Source organism: Rousettus aegyptiacus, unplaced genomic scaffold (assembly GCF_014176215.1).
Source record: "Rousettus aegyptiacus isolate mRouAeg1 unplaced genomic scaffold, mRouAeg1.p scaffold_m13_p_16, whole genome shotgun sequence".
Classification (NCBI taxonomy): Eukaryota; Metazoa; Chordata; class Mammalia; order Chiroptera; family Pteropodidae; genus Rousettus; species Rousettus aegyptiacus.
In genome coordinates this window covers 51,184,266-51,202,489 of record NW_023416291.1, presented here as the reverse complement: position 1 = coordinate 51,202,489, position 18,224 = coordinate 51,184,266, and the positions used below count along the sequence as shown (strand labels likewise).

At 57.2% G+C, this 18,224-nt stretch overlaps 2 protein-coding genes across 8 annotated transcripts in view; one reads left to right on the top strand and one right to left on the bottom strand.

The window, feature by feature from the left end:
• Positions 1-218: 218 nt before the first annotated feature.
• SH2D3A (SH2 domain containing 3A) lies at positions 219-10,204 on the bottom strand. 6 transcript variants are annotated; one of them, XM_016145499.2, is made up of 11 exons: positions 10,041-10,204; positions 8,908-8,964; positions 6,737-6,873; positions 4,897-5,246; positions 4,456-4,532; positions 2,553-3,034; positions 2,345-2,460; positions 2,013-2,187; positions 1,813-1,924; positions 1,352-1,537; positions 219-786 (listed from the first exon to the last, which is right to left on the bottom strand). In XM_016145499.2, exons 3-11 carry the CDS (start codon positions 6,803-6,805, stop codon positions 626-628), a joined length of 1,728 nt encoding a protein of 575 aa, XP_016000985.2. In that variant the 5' UTR covers positions 6,806-6,873; positions 8,908-8,964; positions 10,041-10,204; the 3' UTR covers positions 219-625. The 6 variants fall into 6 exon arrangements, with proteins under 6 accessions (XP_016000985.2, XP_016000974.2, XP_016000964.2 ...); XM_016145488.2 differs by lacking the exon at positions 10,041-10,204 and adding an exon at positions 9,702-9,788; XM_016145478.2 differs by lacking the exon at positions 8,908-8,964.
• Positions 10,205-12,386: 2,182 nt separating this feature from the next.
• VAV1 (vav guanine nucleotide exchange factor 1) overlaps positions 12,387-18,224 on the top strand; it is a 48,884-nt gene continuing 43,046 nt past the window's right edge. Inside the window, exon 1 of one of the 2 annotated variants that reach the window (XM_016145510.2) lies at positions 12,387-12,647. In XM_016145510.2, coding sequence (XP_016000996.2) covers positions 12,444-12,647 — 204 coding nt within the window. In that variant the 5' untranslated portion in view covers positions 12,387-12,443. The remainder of the gene's footprint in view (positions 12,648-18,224) is intronic. The other variant, XM_016145519.2, reaches the window with a different exon arrangement.

Here is an 18,224-nt window from a genome sequence, read left to right as displayed (position 1 = left end):
CTGTACTCCTCATAGGCCACACGGGTAACGGGCAAGGGGAGGTGAACTCGGGCACACCCTGGACACGCCCTGTCCCTGCCCGAGAGTTGGGTCCTGGTCTGTGACCAGTCTAGTGAGAAGGGCACCGAACATCACCCCTTCCGTGTTCGTGGTGGCTTACCGAGGACAGGTAGCATTTATCGAGCACCTACTGCATGCCAGGCATTCTCCACCCGTGATCTCATTTAAACATTAAGCTTTAATTCCCATGATAACCGCTAGGAAGTACAGTCACTTCCATGTTGAAGGTGGGCACACATAGGACAAGTGATCCGCTAAAAGTCACACAAGTTATAAAAGACCCCACGCGTGGGATGGGGTGGAGGTGGGGGTGGGGGAGCATGTAGGGCTTCGGGATCCCTGGGTCTTCCGGTGTGGGGGAGGAGGCTGCTCCTCGCCCCAGGATCCCTGTATATTTTTAGGGGGCAGGCTTAGTTCTTGCAAACCCGGCCCCCCCTCCCTTCAGTGAGTCAGGCTGCAGGTCCCCACCCTGTCTGGCTGGGTGAGCAAGGGATGACATCCTCGGTCTCCATCTGGACTCCCCGAAAGCCTGCGCGTCCCAGTGTGAAGGAGGGGGACTGCGTTCTCAGTGGTCAGGCTCCAGGCGATGCGACAAGACACTGAGGACGAGCTGGAACTTCTCCAAACGTGCGGCCCGCGGCGCCCCCTCGCCGCGGCTCCCCCAGAGCAGCCTCCGCATAAAGCCGGTGGTCAGGGCCTCGCTCAGCTCCGGGTTGGGCCTGAATCCTGGAGGCGGGGCCAGGTGCGCTAGGGGCGGGGCCCAAGGACCGCCTCACCCCTCCTCGCCCCTCCTCGCCCCTCCTCGCCCCACCTCACACTGCTTTCTCCCCTGGGACTTTGACCTCGCGTGGTGGGGGATGGGGGAGTAGGACGGGTGGGAGGGGTGGAGAATTTGGGGGTGAGAGGTTGGGAGGGAGGGGCTCCGTGGAAGCAGGCTCTGCTAGGGTGCATGGGGGCGCTCTGTTCGAACTGCTAAGGGGCCCCACCTTAGGGGCTGTGCCTAGAGACAGTGCCACCCCAGGGTCGGGATTTGGGGTCCAGGCCACCCTTGCACGACGAACTTGGGAGGAAGTGGGATCCCGTGGGCGTGACTCCGGGGGGCGGATCACTCCTTTTAGTTGGTTGCCATGGCAAGGGCTTGGTAGCCCCTGTGGGAAGCCGTCCCAGTTTGGGTGACATTCTGGAAGGCCTGGTGGGAGGCTCCGGTCTATGGCCCAGTTGATGTAGGGGCACCGGGTTAGAGCATATGGGGTGCTCCTGAAGTTGGGACCCCCGGCGGCCCGGCGCTCACCTCGCAGGCGCCGGGCCGCTGCCTCGCGGAATCGGGGCGCATCCCGGGCCACCTGGCGCGCCCGCTGCAGCGTGCGCAGCAGCTGCTCGCAGCTCTGGTCCAGCGGCCCCAGGATCTCTTCGCCCTCCAGCAGGCGCACCGCGGGAGCCACGTGAGGCAGAGCCACCTCGCCCGGGTCGCAGGGTCCTGTGGGGAGAAGGGTCTGGACTGGGCTTGGGACAGGTGGAGAGGGTGGGACATTGGGGCAAGCACCCTAGGACTGAAGTAACTGGCAAGCGTTCGGGTCAGACACAGGCTTGAGCCTAGCGCAGAGCTGGGCTGGACGGAGCCTGAGAGAGGGTGGGGCCCAGGGTGAGGGGCGGAGCCTGGGCGAAGGGGAGGAGCTGGGGACTTGGCCTCGGGCTGGAGCAGGATTCCGGTTTTGAGTTAGTTGATGCACCAGTCCAAATGATGCCACTCACCGGCGCCCTCCTCCAGCGCCCGCATCAGCGGCTTCAGCTCCTGCTCGAAGGCCCGCGCTGCCTCCATGTGGCTCCTTCGGAGCTGGCGCCACGTGCGTTCCAGCCGGGACACCTGGGGTCAGAACCTCGAGCGTGACTCCTCGTCCCTCTTTCCCATCGCTTGCACTCGGGCTTCATCCCCATCCCCGCTCCCCATGCACCTGGGGCATGAGCAGGGCGCCCATGACCGCGGCCAGTCCAGGCAGGTCCCCCGCCGCCCCTGGCCGCAGCTCCAGGGCCAGCTCCACCAGGCCCCTCAGGGCGGCCGCGCGCTCCTCCAGTGGCCCCGCGCAGCCCAGCACCGCCAGCGCGCCAGCCAGTACCAGCGCCTCGTGCCTGTGGAGGCGGAGGGCAGGGCTCTGGGGGCAGTGGAAGGCTGTGTATTTCGGGGTGAGGGAGGATGGGAAGGGGCACTGCCTGCCCCGTTCCCCCCACCAGGGGCCGCGAATGGGGGAGTGCTGGAGGTCTTGGGGGTTCCAGGTGGCTGGCTCACCTCTCCAGCAGTTCTGACCTCAAGCAATGGCCATGGGGAAGTGTGAGCAGTTCCAGGCCAGAGGCGACCCCCATGGCATCCCTCTGAGCCTTGGTCACTCCCAGGAGGCCTGTGGCCTGCGGATGAGGTTGAGGGGAGAGTGGGGAGGACAGGTGAGGACAGGTGTGAGGTGCAGCTGAGCCTTGCACCTGCCTGGCGGGTGACTGACCTGGCAGTCTGCCAACAGCAAGTGGCAGGCAGTGCTGGCAGAATGGTGCTCCAGGAACAGGCCGCGGAGAGTATGCAGGACCTTGGGCTCCAGGGGCCGATTCCGGGGGCCCAGCAGGCTGGAGGGGTTGTCAGCAGGGCAGAAAGAGACCCGTGCCTGCGGTCTTACAAAACATCGCTCGTCCTCCGCCTCCTCCTGCATCTCCCACCAGGGCGTCTCCGGCTCCGGGCAGCTGTGGCCAGAGGGTGTTCCCCGGGCACTGGGCACACGGAGCACCAGCTCACAGTACGTGGGGGGGCGTCCAGAGGCAGCGGGGGGCGCTAGTGGGGGTGTTCGAGGTGGCTTGCTTGGCACCTTGGCGTGAAGCTGCCCATCTGAAGCCCTGAGGCTGTCAGCAATGGAGCCCAGGGGGCCCGGGGTCTTCGGCAACACGGGGTCACTACCCATCCGACGCAGGGCAAACGCGGGCATGGCAGAGGCTCCTAGGGGTCACGGAGACAGGGTGCAGGAGGTACGCGGGTCCTGGCGGTGTCCCCTCGGTCAGTCTGTCCCCGGGTGCTCCGGCCCCTCCTACTGTGGCTTCGAACCTCCCCAGTGTCCCCAGTATAAATGCCTCACACTCACCAATGCTTTGAAAGTGAGCTTTCTTTGACACTTATGTCGTTTTGTGAATTCTGAACACCACCTTTTAAATCTGAATACTTTGTTTTTGTCCTTCTGATCGAAAATGGTAAAGCGTGGACGGTACCAAATAAACACAAAAATATGTATTAACCAAAATTCACAGAACTACCTCAGCGTCAAAGCAACAGAATTTACCAAACCTCCGAATGATGTCAGTTGTTAAATTTGTGGCATGTTTACTTCTGAGGTTATTAGAACTTTAAACGGCACCCAGACTTCTGACAGATTGCGTGTTTATGAAGCATTTCATTAGACCCTGTTATAGGAGCTTAACACCTCCCCCCCGGGGGGCCCAGCTCACTCTGTGGAGGGACCACAGTCCTCGCGTAGCCAAAAAAGACCTCGCGACCCGAGCCCCGAGCCCCGGATGTGTCTCTGCCTCTGCCGTCCCTCTCACTCCGCCCGCTTGGGCCACACTTACCTCCTTTTGGTGGAATGAATAATTCAGACTCCTGTTCTGGCCCAGGACCTTGGCAATGGCTATCCCTCCTGCCTGGGCCACTCTTGCCCCCCACTTATCCACATCCTCCCCCTTCTTTACCTCCTTAAAATCTTTTTCCACGGGGTCTTCAGATCTTCCTTCCTCTGTTGTACTTTTAATTTTTACCCCGAATCATACATAATTGACTTATTTTTATGGCTCTCGGTCCATTTTTCTCTAACAGGACATTGGGTCCACTTGTGCAGGGATCTTTGTCTCTCTTGTTCGTTGACATATCTCAGCACCTAGGATGGTCCCTGGCACCCGGGGAGGGCTCATGTTGCGTGGGGTGAGGGGTGGACAGGGCAGATGAGGAAGACCCAGCGGGCGGGAGGGCGCGACCTCCTTCAGGTAGGATGAACAGGGTGAGCTGCTTTGAGGCAGTCGGGTTAGGTGAGAAGCAGTCAGGAAAAGATTAGAGACATGGGCTTCCCCATGGCAGGAATGGCAAGTGCATAGGCCTTGAGGCAGGGACAACTCTGAAAGGTTCTGGTGACTGAAAGGACGGCTGTGTGACTAGTGAGCTGGGGAAGTGGCAGGCACCATTAGACAGGTCAGCCACGGTGCCAACATGTAGGGCTTCTGGGAATGATTGCAAAGCCTCATTTTAAGCACCGACACAGTTCCTATGTGTGTTTTGAATGCCATGACAGCTTCGAGAGCATCATCATCCCTGTTTTCCAAGAGGTCGAGTCGCCTGCCTAACATCACTCAGGGAGTGAGGGGCAGAGCAATCACCTGGTCCACAGTGGCCTTCTCTTGACCGCCCCACAAGCTCCAAACCTGCAGGCTGACTGTCACTCCACTTCCTAGCCCTGAGGGATAGAGATGGGGGAGAGGTGTAGCACCAGCCTGAGCTGGACAGCCCCCACCAATGCCCCCAGACCCCTTCCTCTAGTTGCTGGGGGCCTCTGGATCTCAACCAGGGTGCTCTACTCCCAGGGGACAGTTGTCAAGGTCAGGAGACATCTTTTGTTTGTTACGACGTAGGGTTGGGGTGGGGAGGATTCTACCGGCATCTAGTAGATAAGAGGCCAGGGATGCTCCTTAACATCCTACAGTGCACGGGATGGCCCCACAACCAAGAACGACCTGGACCCAAGTGAGTGTCAGTGCTGGCGAGGCGAGGGACCCCGGGGGTGTCGGTTGTTGCCGGGGCGGGATGGGGCCTGTGAGTACCTGAGCAGCTTTACCCGAGCTGGGCTGTCTAGGAGGGTGTCCTCACTAAGGCTGCGTGGAATGGGCTCTTGCCGTGTCACTGGCCTGGAGGCCACAGCCCCGGTGGCCTGGGTCAGCGGACGCTGGCCGCTCACGTAGCTGTGAACCAGGGCATGCAGGCTTGGGAAACGCTCCTCCTCTAGCTGAAAGAGGACTGCGGGCCGGCCTGGCCGCGGACGCAGGGCCACGCAGAGCACCTCGAAGTGTAAGGCCAAGCCCCGCCAGCGGCAGGAGATCACAGGGTGGCCCCCACGGGATCCAGATGCACGGACCAAGAAGTCCCCGTCTCGCCGAAGAAGAGCCTCCGCCTTCTGGGGATGGAGGACAGGAGGCAAGGGGTTTAGGCGTGAGCTCATACCAGTAGTTATCGGTGACTCGTCACGCTCACCCAAACAAAGCCATGCCAGAGACCGGGGAGTTTTGCACCAAATCGTTTCCCCCTCTTCTCATGGGCACACCTCTGGACTACATTTCCCAGGCTCTCTTGCAGTTAGAGCCATCATGTGATAAAATCTGGCCAATGGGATGAGGGCAGAAGTACAATAGAGACAGTCCATGCCTGGCCTATAAAATCCTCCTTCAGAACCCTACAGGATTTGTCCACTACCTTTCGGTTGATGTCCCCAAAGCCCTGGGGGAAGGCAGCGCCTCAAAATAGAAAGGGCCTGGGTTCTGACTGATTTCAGGAGCTCTGCAGCCCCATTCCTCAACCACCTCAGACTGTGGCGTGAACAAGCCCTTCAGCGTGTATTTTGTTTAGGCGATGACATCTTGGGAATGTTTGTCACAGCTGCTAGCCGATGCTGACCGACGCGACTTCCAAGTTGAGTGAATGCACTGGGCTTGCTACGCAAGTGTGGCTTCAAGATAAACCATTAGCTGGATCCTTTCAAACAGGGTGCAGCCCATACATCCGCCTTTATAAAAAATGTTAAGCTGTCTCATGCCAGCCATCGTGGCCGGTGTTACAACCGAGGCTGAGGGCTCTGACTCCGGAGAGGCGACGCAGAGCTGGTGGTGGGGGCTGGGGGCTGATCAATACATGCAGTGGACACACAGACAACTCATGGAGTCTATAACAACACATGCACGGCCCTTACATACGCCAGGTGCTGTTTCAGGTGTGAAATATATGAACTCACTTAATCCTTTCCCCCGGTTAAGTGGTAAGTACTATTATCTCCATTTTATAGGTGGGCAAACTGAGGCCCAGAGAGGCGAAATACCTTGGCCTGGGTCACACAGATTATAAATCGTGGGGCTGGGATGTAAATCCAGGATGTCTGGCTCCAGGGTATGGGATTTTAACCGCTAAACTATACTGCTTGTCATGATTTGATTGGATGCCCAGGGTCCCAGGACTCCTGATGGTAATGCCTGAGTTGGAGATGGGGGTGGGGAGCCTTGAATTGAGAGGGATATAGGGCCCTGGTGACCACAGGTGCCTGGGACCCACAGAGAGAGAGAGAGAGAGAGAGAGAGAGAGAGAGAGAGAGAGAGAGAGAGAGAGAAAGAGAGAGAGCGCCAAGCAGAGCCAAGCAGTGCTCTGGGGAGCTAGGGCCCTCTTCAATCTCCATTACCATCCCCAACACTATCCCAAAGAAAGTGACCCTTTAAATAGAGGGCGTGACATGCTATCCCAATCAAGTTTCAAGATAGTCCCCAGTCCCCCAGCCAGCCCTTCTGATAGACCTTAACCCCTTAACCCTAAATCCCTCATCCAGGACCCAGGAGTTCCCAGCAGGTCAAGGGTGGGAGGGGCTCCCGTCAGATGGTGCTGAGGGCCTGCAGGAGAAGCTACCTGGCGGGACAAGGGGCCGTGGTACCAGGGTTGGCTGGCAAAGTCCTCTCCATCCTGTGGCACCTGCATGGAGCTCTTGGGGGGCAGAGGAGCTGGGATGGAGTTCTGCGCTGTCAACGGGACTCAGGCTTCCATATCTGTAAAATGGGAATAATTATTCCTGCTCCCTGAGTGGCTGAGTCAACTGTTCCATGTCCTCGTAGTTTTGGAGAGAGCGGCCCACATCCTACCAAACCTTCAAACGCAGCTCTCTCTCTTTATGCATACATATATTATATAAATATGTATTATAGTCTAAATTAAACAAGTTACTTGTAATCAGATTATATCTATGTGGAAGAAATATGGATATGGAAATATGCCAGATGACAGCGAACCCTTGAACAAGGCAAGGGTTAGGGGCACTGACCGCACGCAATCGAAAATCTGTACACAACTTCTGACTTCCCCGAAACTAACTCCTAATATCCTGTGGCTGGAGGCCTTATCAATAATAATAATAAAAAAAAAACAGTTGAGTAGCGCATACTTTGTATGTTATATGTGTTATAGACTGTATTCTTAGGATAAACGAAGCCAGAGGAAAAAAAAATGTTATTAAGAAAGTCGTAACGAAGAGGAAACACATCGACTGCACCAAATATATTTACGGAAAAAAGTCCGCATATAAGTGGACCTGCACCGTTTAAGCCCGCGTTGTTCAAGGGTCAACTGTGTGTGCACACACACACACACATACACACACATGATTGGGCTATGAGTAACTTTAATTCAGAATTGGCCGTGACTTCACGGAAACAGCCATGCATTCACTCGGATTCTTGCAAAGGGAGATCAATGCGCTGCTTTCGAAAGTAATAGCGTTTTATGCGGATGACATAATGTTCCGTGCCGCAGAAGTTTAATTCCCTCAGACCAATATTTACGAGGCACCCACTGTGTGCCTGGTGCCGGGCTAGGCGCTTGAGACTCAGCAGTAAACAAAATAGATGGGAGACCCTGCCCTTGGGGAGCTGCCTTGGGGGATACGGCGATTGAGAAAATAAATGAGTGGATGAGGAAACAGTTAGGTCCAAGAGAGCTGAGCAGACAAATGTAACCTGGGATGGGATATGAAGATCCAAGTGGTGGAGTTAAGATTTTCTACCAGGTGGCCTGGGAAGGTCCCAGTTAGTAATGGCTGGAAGGGTTTTGAGGGAGTGGGCGGCATGGCCCTCAGGGTGAAAGAAAATTCTGGAGGTGATTTAAATTTCTAACATCCCATAGCTGCACGTGCAAGGATTCTTAGAAGGCAAGAAAATTTAACCCATACACGGCTTTCCCATGTAGCACCATATTTAAGGATGTTGGAAGGTCAGATTTTTGTAGCAATGTCAGCAAATACAATTTGGGAGCTGAAATATTTAGTTATTATTATGGTCGAATTTAGGTCTCCCACACTTTGGGACTCCCTTGATCATGGCACAGGACTGTCTAAATTATCTGGTAGAAAGAATCCGCCCAGGATGGGCGGGACGCAGGGGGTCTGTTCCTCACTGCCCCCACCCCTGAAGTTCTTCCGGGCCTGGCCAGGGGCTAAAGGAAAATAGGACCAGGATTCTTATACCCTGAGTCAGCTCTGCTGAGGGCCAGAAAGAGGCAGGAAGTTCTCACATGGGCCCTAGGTGGCTTTAGGGGCGGGGAGCTGGGCCCCTGGCTCCTGGCAGGCCCCTGCATACCTGAACGCCAGGTGTGTCTCCAGGATGTCTGTGCACTTCCTGTTTGTCACTTGGGCCAGGCCTGGCCTTGGTCTCAAGAGTCCCCTAACCCCTGGTTCCTCTATCTCATGCCCCCCTTAGTGGGCATTGAGGTGGGCCAGTGACAAAACTCTGGTTAGTTGGGGGTGGAGGGAGCTCAGGGTGGGCACGGGTCAGCCACAGGCTAAATCTTCCTCCTGCTTTGTGTCTTTTGGAAAAATTTTGGATATTTGGGCAGGGGAGAGAGGAAGGGTTAGAGGCTGAGGTAGGGACAAGTGCAGAGAAAGGGGGAAGGGGCATTCATACTCTACAGACCGCACATATATGTGTGTACACATTGCAGGTGGCGGCCGCCCGCACAAAGACACATGGATGCAGATGGACATGGGGACTCAAGCTAGACCCTGAGCAAACACCCACCGGTTGAGCGCTTACCGTACACTATTTTAGACCCTGGAGACACAGCGGTGAAAGAGATTTGCCCTGTGCCATCTGGTGGAAAAGACGGACAACAAACCGAGAATAAATTCTGAGAGTAACCGATGGGGGTGGTAAAACAGGGAGACTGGATAAAGATGGCTGGAGAGGGCAGGCTAGTTACACGTGCGTAGCACAGTCAGGAAGCTCTGTCCCAGACAGCGACACGGGTGCTGAGACCTCAGTGAAGGGAAGGAGACAGTCATGCAAAGATTTGGAGAAACAGCGGTCCGGTGGGGAGGGGTGGGGAGTTACAAGTGCCAAAGGTCTGGAGGTGAGATGGAGCTTGCTTTTTACGTCTGACACCATCCACCATGGGGGAGGCCAGGGTGGCTGGAATGCAGGGAGCAAAGGGCTAAGTGTAGATCAGTGACGTCAGCAGACGTGACACCTTGCAGGAACTGGTGGACCCTAAATTTTCATGTCAGTGGAATGGAATGAGAGCTACGGAACGGTTTTAAGTGAGGGAGGGGCACGATCCGGTTTGCGGTTTACAAAGATCGGTCAGGCAAGACTGGAAGGAGGGAGGCTGTCCGCGTTGCCCAGGAAACACGCGTAGAGGGGCACGCCCAGGTACGCCCAGGTACACGGATCCGGGTGACTTGCCGCTTGGCGGCCCCTTCTACGTCCGCGGACGCGCGTGGACAGACACTCAGATCCTCCCTGCGAGCCGGTGGCCCCACCTGGAGAGGAGAGGACTTCCCACCCCCATAATACCCTGGTTCTGGATCCTCTCGGGGCCCCTCACTCACCTGGGCGGGAACCTGCGGAGCTCCTACCGGGCTGGGGCCGGACCGAAGCCCGAGGCTCTGCGGCTCCGGGCCCCGCCCTCCCTGCCCGAGTCCTCACCTGGCCCCGCCCTCAAGGCCCCACCCCCTTCGGACCCCGCCCCCAACGGCAGGCGGTCCCTCTTTCGCCCCGCCCCTCGCTCGCGACCCGCCCCCTTAGAACTGTCTTTGCATTAACCACGCCCTCTTTGGGTAAAACCTCCTTCTTCGTAGAACACGCCCCTTTGGGAAACTCCGTCTGTCGCTTAAACTGGGCCAGTCCCTTAGACTGTCGCCCCGCCCTCCTCTGACTCGCCCACTCACCTCCCGGTCCCTCTCTTAGTCTCGCTCCTTAGAATCCGGCCCTTGCATTCCCCTCGGGCTGGACCCTAAGCATCCTGGTCCCTTGGGGCGCGGGAGCGGGGTGTCCCTCTCCTCCCCTCCTCCAGGGTTCCGGGCAGGGGCGGGGCGGCCCCTCTGGGCTTTCTCGCTCGGCAGGGGGAGGTGGCGGCTGTGACGTGGAGGGGTGCGCTTCCTCCAGCCCGTCCCCTTGGGTTTCCGGGTATGGAACCACAGCTGGGTGTCGGGTTTTTGTGGAGAGAGATGCAGGAAAACACGACAGCCTCCCCCAGTGACAGCGCGATGGAGTGGAGAGCTAGACTCTGGGGAGGCATGAGGGGGGGACATTGGGGTAGTTTCCTAGGTGGAAGGAGGTGGGGGGATCCGGAACAAGAGACAGAAGGCCCTGGCCACATTGCTGAAGGGGAAAAGAAGGAGGGAAGCCAAAGGAAAGAAGGGGAAGAAAGAAGGAAAGAGAGAAATGACAATAATTGCGACTAACATTCTCCGAGCGCCGACGGCCAGGACTGTGTGGCTTGCTCGACCTGCCTCGACGCGTTTGAGTTTTGCGTAGACCACCCAATGAGGCGGGTACTCCTCATCGCCCCCATTTTTCAGATGTGGAAACTGAGGCGCGGGGACAGCTAAGCCATGAGCCGGGTTGACCCGGTTTTTGAGAGCGGTCGGGCGGGGATTCAAACCCGGAGCCCTGGGGAGTCATCCTGTCGTCCTCGACGTCGTCTTCGGAGTCGCGCCATCTCCCATCCCTGGCATCATTCTAAACCGTCACCCCTTTTACAGATGAGGAAACTTGACGCGTAGAGGGCCCCAAGGATGCTTGGGGCTGAAAAGTGTTGGTACCCATAGGATCGCAAAGCTGGGAATTTCAAGGATGGCCCCCCCCCGCCCCCGCCGGGCAATGTGAAAGAGTCTCCAGTCTCGGGAGGGGCTCAGGGGACCGTCTTTGCCTCGACCCCCTCCCGCCTAGTTTCGGTTCAGTCAGAGGGTGGAGGGTATATCCAGGGAAGGGGCCTAGCGCCTCCTAGTGGTTGCGAGAATTAAAAAAGTGCAGGGGGTGCCGAGCGAGATGCAGCGGGGAGGGGAGGCTGCTCAGAGTCCAGCGGGGTGAAGGTAGGGCGAGAGACGCAGAGGCGAGGCGACTTCAGATGGTGATAAGGGCCATGGAGACAGTAAATGTTTGCCAAGCAAGTGAATTAACGAACGACACTGACGAAGTCTATAAGGAGAGCGTGGCCAGGGCCATGGGGATAAATGGATGGATTTGGGATAAGTATCGGAGGTAGAGCCGGTGGAGCCCTGGGCTGTTTGTTTATTTATATTCATTTATTCATTCATGCATTCATTCAATAAATATTTGTTTAGCATGTCACATAGGACGGGTGCTGGGGGGGGGTGGTTCCAGCATGGGGGAGGTTCCCACAGTGCACAAGAGACGCGCATTTCTAAATAGACGAAGAAATAAGTACAATAAAATATCAGGGTGGACGATGATCAGGGCTTGGAGAAGCGGGAGCGGGTGCGATAGGGCAGGGGAGAGGTCGTGATTTGAAACGGGGGGGTGTGGGAAGACTGCACGAGACCGTGACGTTGAGCAAGTGGTGAGCGAACTAGCCGTGAAGTCGCCCAAGGCAGAGGAAGAGCACGTGCAAACGCCCGGGGTCTGCGCGGCCGGGCGCGCGGGAGGCACCGCGGGAGGCCGGGGCGGGAGCGGGGGGCTGGAGCCAGGGGGCGCTGGGTGAAGGGGGAGTGGAGGAGGCGAGGACAGGGACGGGTGGGGAGGGCAGGTCATACAGGGCCTTGTGGGCCGCAGCGAGGACTTTTACCCCAACGAGGAAGATACGTGAGAAGAGGAGGCACATCCTGACTTGACTCAGGGGCTCCCATGCGCCCCCTGGCCGCTGCGGGAAGGATAAGCTTCGGGAGGAGAGGGCGGGAGCCGGGGCGCAGGGCGGAGGAGACCGCGCTGGTCCAGGCTGGCGGTGATGGGGCTGGACCAGGGTGGAGGCGAAGGGAGGCGTGAGCAGAGGGCGGATTTTGAGTCCTTTCAGGTGTTACGGTTCAAGAGCTGGGTGTGGAGGAAGGCAGCCGGCCTCGGTCTAGCCAGCCTGGCCCCGCGGGCAGCCCTTCTTCCCCTCCCCAGGTGCCCAGGTGTGGCGTTGGGGGGCGAGGTCCCGCGTGGAAGGGGCGGGGCGGGCCGGGCCGCAGGTGCTCCCCCGCCCCCACCCCCACGGCTCCTCCTCTTCCACCCCCTCTCCGGGCGACAGTTACAGGCAAAGAAGAGGAAGTGGTAGCTAGTAGCACCAGCAGGCGAGCAGGCGGGCGGCGGGGGACGCAGGGCGCGCGGGCCGGCGCGGGCGAGGCGCGGCCATGGAGCTGTGGCGCCAGTGCACCCACTGGCTGATCCAGTGCCGGGTGCTGCCGCCCAGCCACCGCGTGACCTGGGACGGGGCCCAGGTGTGCGAGCTGGCGCAGGCCCTTCGGGATGGGGTCCTTCTCTGTCAGCTGCTCAACAACCTGCTGCCCCACGCCATCAACTTACGCGAGGTCAACTTGCGCCCCCAGATGTCCCAGGTGAGCCCGCTGCGGGCTGGCGGGCGGAGGGTCGGAAGTGGGGGGCTTCCCAGGCCGCGGGAGTGCACTCCACCTCCGGGGCGGCATGGGAACGGGGCGGGGCGGGGGGGGGGATGTATGGGTGGTAACACAGAGATCCTGGGGTGACCCACCTCACCTTAGGAGGAATGCATTCCTAGGCTTGGAAGGAGCCCGGACCTAGGCTGAGAACTAGCAGGCTGGAGGGTAACCGCTCCCAAGCCCCAAGCCGACTCCAGTGGAATTCGGGCACCCAAACGCCAAGGTCTGGGAGTCTCGAGGGGTCGCCCAGGGACCCCCCTGGGTGGCCGACAGGGCGCCCGAGGTGTTCTTTGAAACCCCCTACCCCAGATTCTGGCTACAGGGGAGGGGGCCCCCCCTCCTTCCCCACATGTGTCTCCTCCTCCAATCGGGGCCCCTTCCTTCCCCTCACATCTCCTTCCCCTTGGCTTCCTGCCTGGGCCCGGGGCAGCGGAGCGTGGGTGGGGGGCTGTGTCCTAGGGCTCTGCTCGTCCTCGCTCCCTCCATCCCCACCGGGGACATTGAGGCAAGACCTGATCCTGAGCCCCTGAGATCGTCCTGGGTTTGGGGGCCTAGAAATAGCTGCTCTTTCTCGGGGGAGATTTCTGTTAGGGCAAAGGGTCCAGGGAGGAGGTGGATTTGACTGTAACCGCCCCCGGCTCAGGAAATGCATTCGAGTCCCTATTTGAATGCGGTCGGGGTGGGGGAGGTATCAGGACTGGATGCCTCTCTCTGTGGCACCTTCTCTGGTTCCCTACGGCTGCCTGGGTGCTAGATTCAAGTGGTATTCGCTGCTGCGTGGTGGCTGGGGCTGCCCGGCCTGCCACAGGGCTCCGAGGGGACACACCATTGGGGCCCTTAGGCTCTATGCAGGATGAAAGTCTTAGGGGCGGGGCCTCCCCGGGGAGGCGGGCCGAGCAGCTGGGGCCCCATCACCTCCTCTCTGGTCTGAGGTGCCATGTGCAGGTGGAGGAGGGGAAGTGACTGCTCAGGGGGTGGCGCCCTCAGGGGTCCCTGGGGGTACTTCCTGGGGACAAGGCCGTGGGTGGAGAGGGGTGGCTCACTCTTCCTAGCCCAGGCTGGGCTTCTTGACAAAGTGCGGGAGCCCCAGAGACCCCTTCCCGGCCCGGCCAGCCCCCTTCTGACCGCAGAGCACCCCGAGTTTGCCTGCATCTGCTTGTCTCCTTCTGGCTCCCAGCACACGAAGGAGGGACCCGTCAGGGCCCAGATCTGCGGGGAGGCGAGGTCCCCAGTGCGCCTTCAATATCAGCTAAGGGGAGGGTGGAGGGACTTACGGATGAGCTTCCAGACCTGCATGCATCTTGCCGAAAACTGGTCCTCTGATGAAAGGAAAGGGGGTGTGGCATTAGTCTCCCAGACGGCAGCTGTAGGGACTCCAGGGACCATCCTTGTTCTCTGTTCTGGAAAATGTCGAGAACCCCGGCCCAGGCCTGGCCCTCGAGGTGCTCCCGGATCGGCGGAGACAAAGCCAGACACCTCTAGCCGCCTCGTTGTCCGGACCGGGGTAGAGGGACAAACTTCTGGGCTGGGAGTCCTGGCGAGACACTGTCTGGGAGAGTCGGGCTTTCTGTGAGAGGGGTCGTTCGTGCTGTGCTCTGAAGGGGGAGAAGGAACGTTCTTATTTCTCTGGCTTCCCGAGCCCAGCTGTGTCAGGCCTGGGCAGGGGTGTTCCCCGTCCCCACCCAGAGGCTCCTGCCCACGTTGTCTCCATTCGAAGCCCAGTCCCATGCCCCCCCATTCGCAGTGGGGACACGTGCGTGGAGCTAAATGGTGTCGACCTGAAGCCAGCGGGAGGGGCCACATGAAAAACCTCCCTAGGTTTGCAGGTCCCTGTCAGTCAACAGATGCTGTCAACAAATGTGAGCGAGAGAGCAAAGGGAGGGTGCCCCCTCCCCCCACCCCGAGTTGCGGGCGGGGAGTGGAGGGGTCCTCGGCATAGACCAAGCTGCGGAGGCTGGAGTTAGGGCGCAGTTGGGGTGCTTCCCAGTTTCTCTCGCTTCCTTTCCACAGTTCTCCTGCTTTTGCTCCGTCGTTTCCAGGTTGGGAAGAGCAGGTTTAAAACGCTCGTTCGTTCGTTTGTTGGTTCACTCATCCATCGACAGTTACGCCGTGTGCCGGACCTCTGCCTGGTCCCCGGGCGGCGGGGGAGGACACGCGAAGCCCCCAGCTGCGAAGCCTGCGTTCTAGTGGGGAGCGAGCGAGGAAGCGTCCATCCAGGAGCCGAGGGGCTCGGGGGAAATCAACACAGGGCGGGGGCTCTGGACTGTGGGGGTCACGCTCTTATGGCCTCACTGATAGATAAGGTGACCGCTGAGCGGGTCCCGGGGGAAGTGCGGGAATGAGCCGTTCGGATGTGGGGAGACCTCGCTCGCTCGCGGCAGGGGTGCTGCCAATCAACCGAAGGCCTTGGGGTGCCCACCCCGCGCCCCCGCGGGCTGTGCTGTGCTGCAGGCCAGTGAGTGGCCTGGCTGGTGGGCGTGGTTCATGGGCGAGGTCAGATTGGAGGCGGTCTTCAAGCGGGGTGGTCCCTCAGATCTGGGGCTCCCGCAGAGAGGAGGATATTGTGACGGGTGGCCACGGTGACAACCAGACACCCCAACTCTCTTTCATTGCTTCTGTGGGGTTCCAAATTCTGGGTTGCAGAGATGACACTTTAAGGCCAAGGGAGAGGAAGAGACGAACGTGACAGTCATTGTGGGGAAAGACCCACCAGGACGTGGGCGCTGATTAGACTTGGGGCCAAGATGCTGTCACGGTCCCCAGCTCAGCGGGCGCTGGTGCGCCTGGCACAGTCAGAGAAGGGAGCGGGGAAGAGTGGAAGAGCAGCGTGGGCTGGGGGGTGCTGGTTTGCAGGAGCCAGTGCTTCTTGGATTTACCTCCCTGAGCCTCGGTTCTCCCATCTGTGAACTGTAGATAAAAAAAGGCACCTTTTCTTTGGTGGGCGGACTCTGATAAACCCTCACTAAGAAGTATTTTTAGGAAGAACGCGGAGTAGCGGGAGGGCGGGCAGCATAACATGCAGGTAGGAGGCGGGTTAGGAGAGTTTTTTCCAACCGGGGGAATTCGCTCCCCCAGGAGACATTTGCCAATGTCTGGAGACATTTCTGGTTGTCGTGTTTGGGAGATGCTGCTGGCATCTAGTGGATAGTGACCAGAGATGCTCCTCAGTATCCTACAAATGCCACCACACATAACAGAATTATCCTGTCCCGAATGTCAACAGTGCTGAGGTCAAGAAACCCATTGTCAGGTGACAGCCCAATAGACTCTTTAAATTGGTTAAATAACACATTCGTATCATTCAAGTATTAAAATGCATTTAAAGGCATACAGGGGAAAATGTTAACTTCCAGTCCTGTCCCTCAGACCCGGAGATACCCAGTTCCTACATTCCCCCATAAGTAACCACTTTTTTTTTTTTTTTAAGTTGACTGTATATTCTTCCAGAATCTCTTTATGCCAACATAAGGAAAAAGGAATTCAGGTTCTTGCTTACATGAAAGATGGCACATACCACCTGTTGCTTTTTACTCTCTTTCATCGCCTTAATAATCATCCTGGAAACTTTCCCCGATCAGTACGTATAGATTGTCCTCATTCCTTTCTGAAAATGGCTACGTGATGTTCCAGATAGTTCATTTCTTTAACAAACCACTTACATTGCGCAAACTGTGTTCCAGGCATTAGTCTGAACTAAAAGACCGCAAACTGCAGTTGGAGGGCCAAAGCTGGACCACAGTGAGTTTTTACCAATAAAGTTTTATTGACACATGGCCACACCCCCTTCATTTCTGTACTGTGGAGGGCAGGTTTCCAGCTACAACTAGAGCCGGGTAGTAGTGACAGAGGCTGTCTAGCCTGAGGAGCTGAAGGTATTTGTTCTCCAGCCACACGTGGGAAAAGCTCCCTGATCCCTGGTCAGACGCTTTCTGTGCAATGATTCGTTTAATCTCCACAACGCTCTATGAGGTAGATAGTATCATTGTCCTCACTTTTCATAAGGAGAAGCTGAGCGCAGAGCCATTGTGTAACTTACTCGGGGCCCGCCCGAAAGTGGCAGAGCTGAGATTTGAACCCAGGAAGCCGGGTCCCAGGATCCTGACTCTTAACAATTACTCTAAACTGCCTCTACTTTGTTGCACAACTGGGGAATCGTGTATTTTACGCTCCCCACCCCTTCTCCCTCATCTGTGGACATCTGGATTGTGCCATGCTTTTATTCTGACGAGCTTACTGGTGTCAATAAACTTGACCATAAATCATTTTTTGGCTTCCGTTCTTTGTGACCTTGGGTATGTTACTTAACCTCTCTGTGCTTCGGTCTCGTCGTCTGTAAAAGGGAGTTAACGCATCTCCATCTTAAAGCATTTTTGTGAGAGATAAATGAGTTACGATAAAGAAGCTAGAAAAGTACCTGGCTATGTGTAAATGTCGCTGTTACTGCCATGCATCTGAGCAGGCATGTCCGTGGGATAACTTCTCGGAAGTGTTTGCTGATTCAGATCAATCGAGCCTGTGTTTTTCATACGAGCAAATTGTTGTCTACATGGGATTGTCCCCGTATGGTCGTTCCGATTACCCTGCCATTAGCAGAGAGACTGCTTGTTCTCCGCGGCCTTTCCAAAAGACTGTTCTATAGCCCAGCTCTTGGAGCTTTGCCATCTCGGCGGGGCATGCATGGAGGCTCATTATGGCTCGATTTGCATTTTCTCTTTTTCTGACCGAGATTGATTCTCTTTTCCTTTGTTTAAGAGGTATTTTTATTTTCTCTCGGGGAAATAATATTTGTTCATATCATTTGCCCATTTTTTTTTTTTTCTTCTAGGACTGTTGGCCTTTTTTTTTTTTCTTGTTGATTTTTCTGGAGCTCTTTATGTATTAGTCTGGTTCGAATTTCAAGCCAGATAGTTACTAGCTTTAGGTTCTTGGAGAAAAAAAAAAATTACTTAACCTATCTGAGCCCTGACTGTCTTGTCTATAAAATAGAGATGTGGATAGCACCTTTATTTGAGGGCTGTGTGAGGATTAAATGTGGTAAGGTAAGTTAGATTTCTATCATGGTGGTCGTGTGATTGACAGATGTAAAACAAAGTGCTACATTAATGGACGTCGCTCTCCTTGTCAATTTGGTTTCCGCGGGTCCGAGTCGGCTGAAGGATGTGGTATCAGTCAGGATATGTGACATTAGCCCCTGCAACAAACTGCGTTGCTTCACTGACAATAGGAATTTACTTCTTGCTCACATCACAATCCAGCTTGGGTCACCTGGGAGTCGGAGAGGGTGGCCTTTCTTTACGAGGTTCTTCCCGGTCCCAGGCTCCTTTCCATCGCAGGGCCTCGCCCTCCCGCAAGCCCTTGGGAGTTCTTTCTGCCCCTCCAGAGGATGAATGCGGGAAGGGGGACTGTGAAGGCTTTGCTGGGCCAGTACGGGACGGGGCGCCGTCACCGCCATTCTTGGTCCGCTGGCTACGTCTCGGTCCCACGGTCCCATCCCACCTCAAGAGAGACTGGGAACAT

Coding starts and splice junctions, on each gene's coding strand:
- SH2D3A (XM_016145499.2), bottom strand. CDS start 6,805: ATGCAGGTGCCACAGGATGGAGAGGACTTTGCCAGCCAACCCTGGTAC. Junction 3,035..4,455: donor AGAAGGCCACTGTGGACCAG/GTGATTGCTCTG, acceptor CGTGACCCCTAG/GAGCCTCTGCCATGCCCGCG. Junction 2,461..2,552: donor TGCTGTTGGCAGACTGCCAG/GTCAGTCACCCG, acceptor CCTCATCCGCAG/GCCACAGGCCTCCTGGGAGT.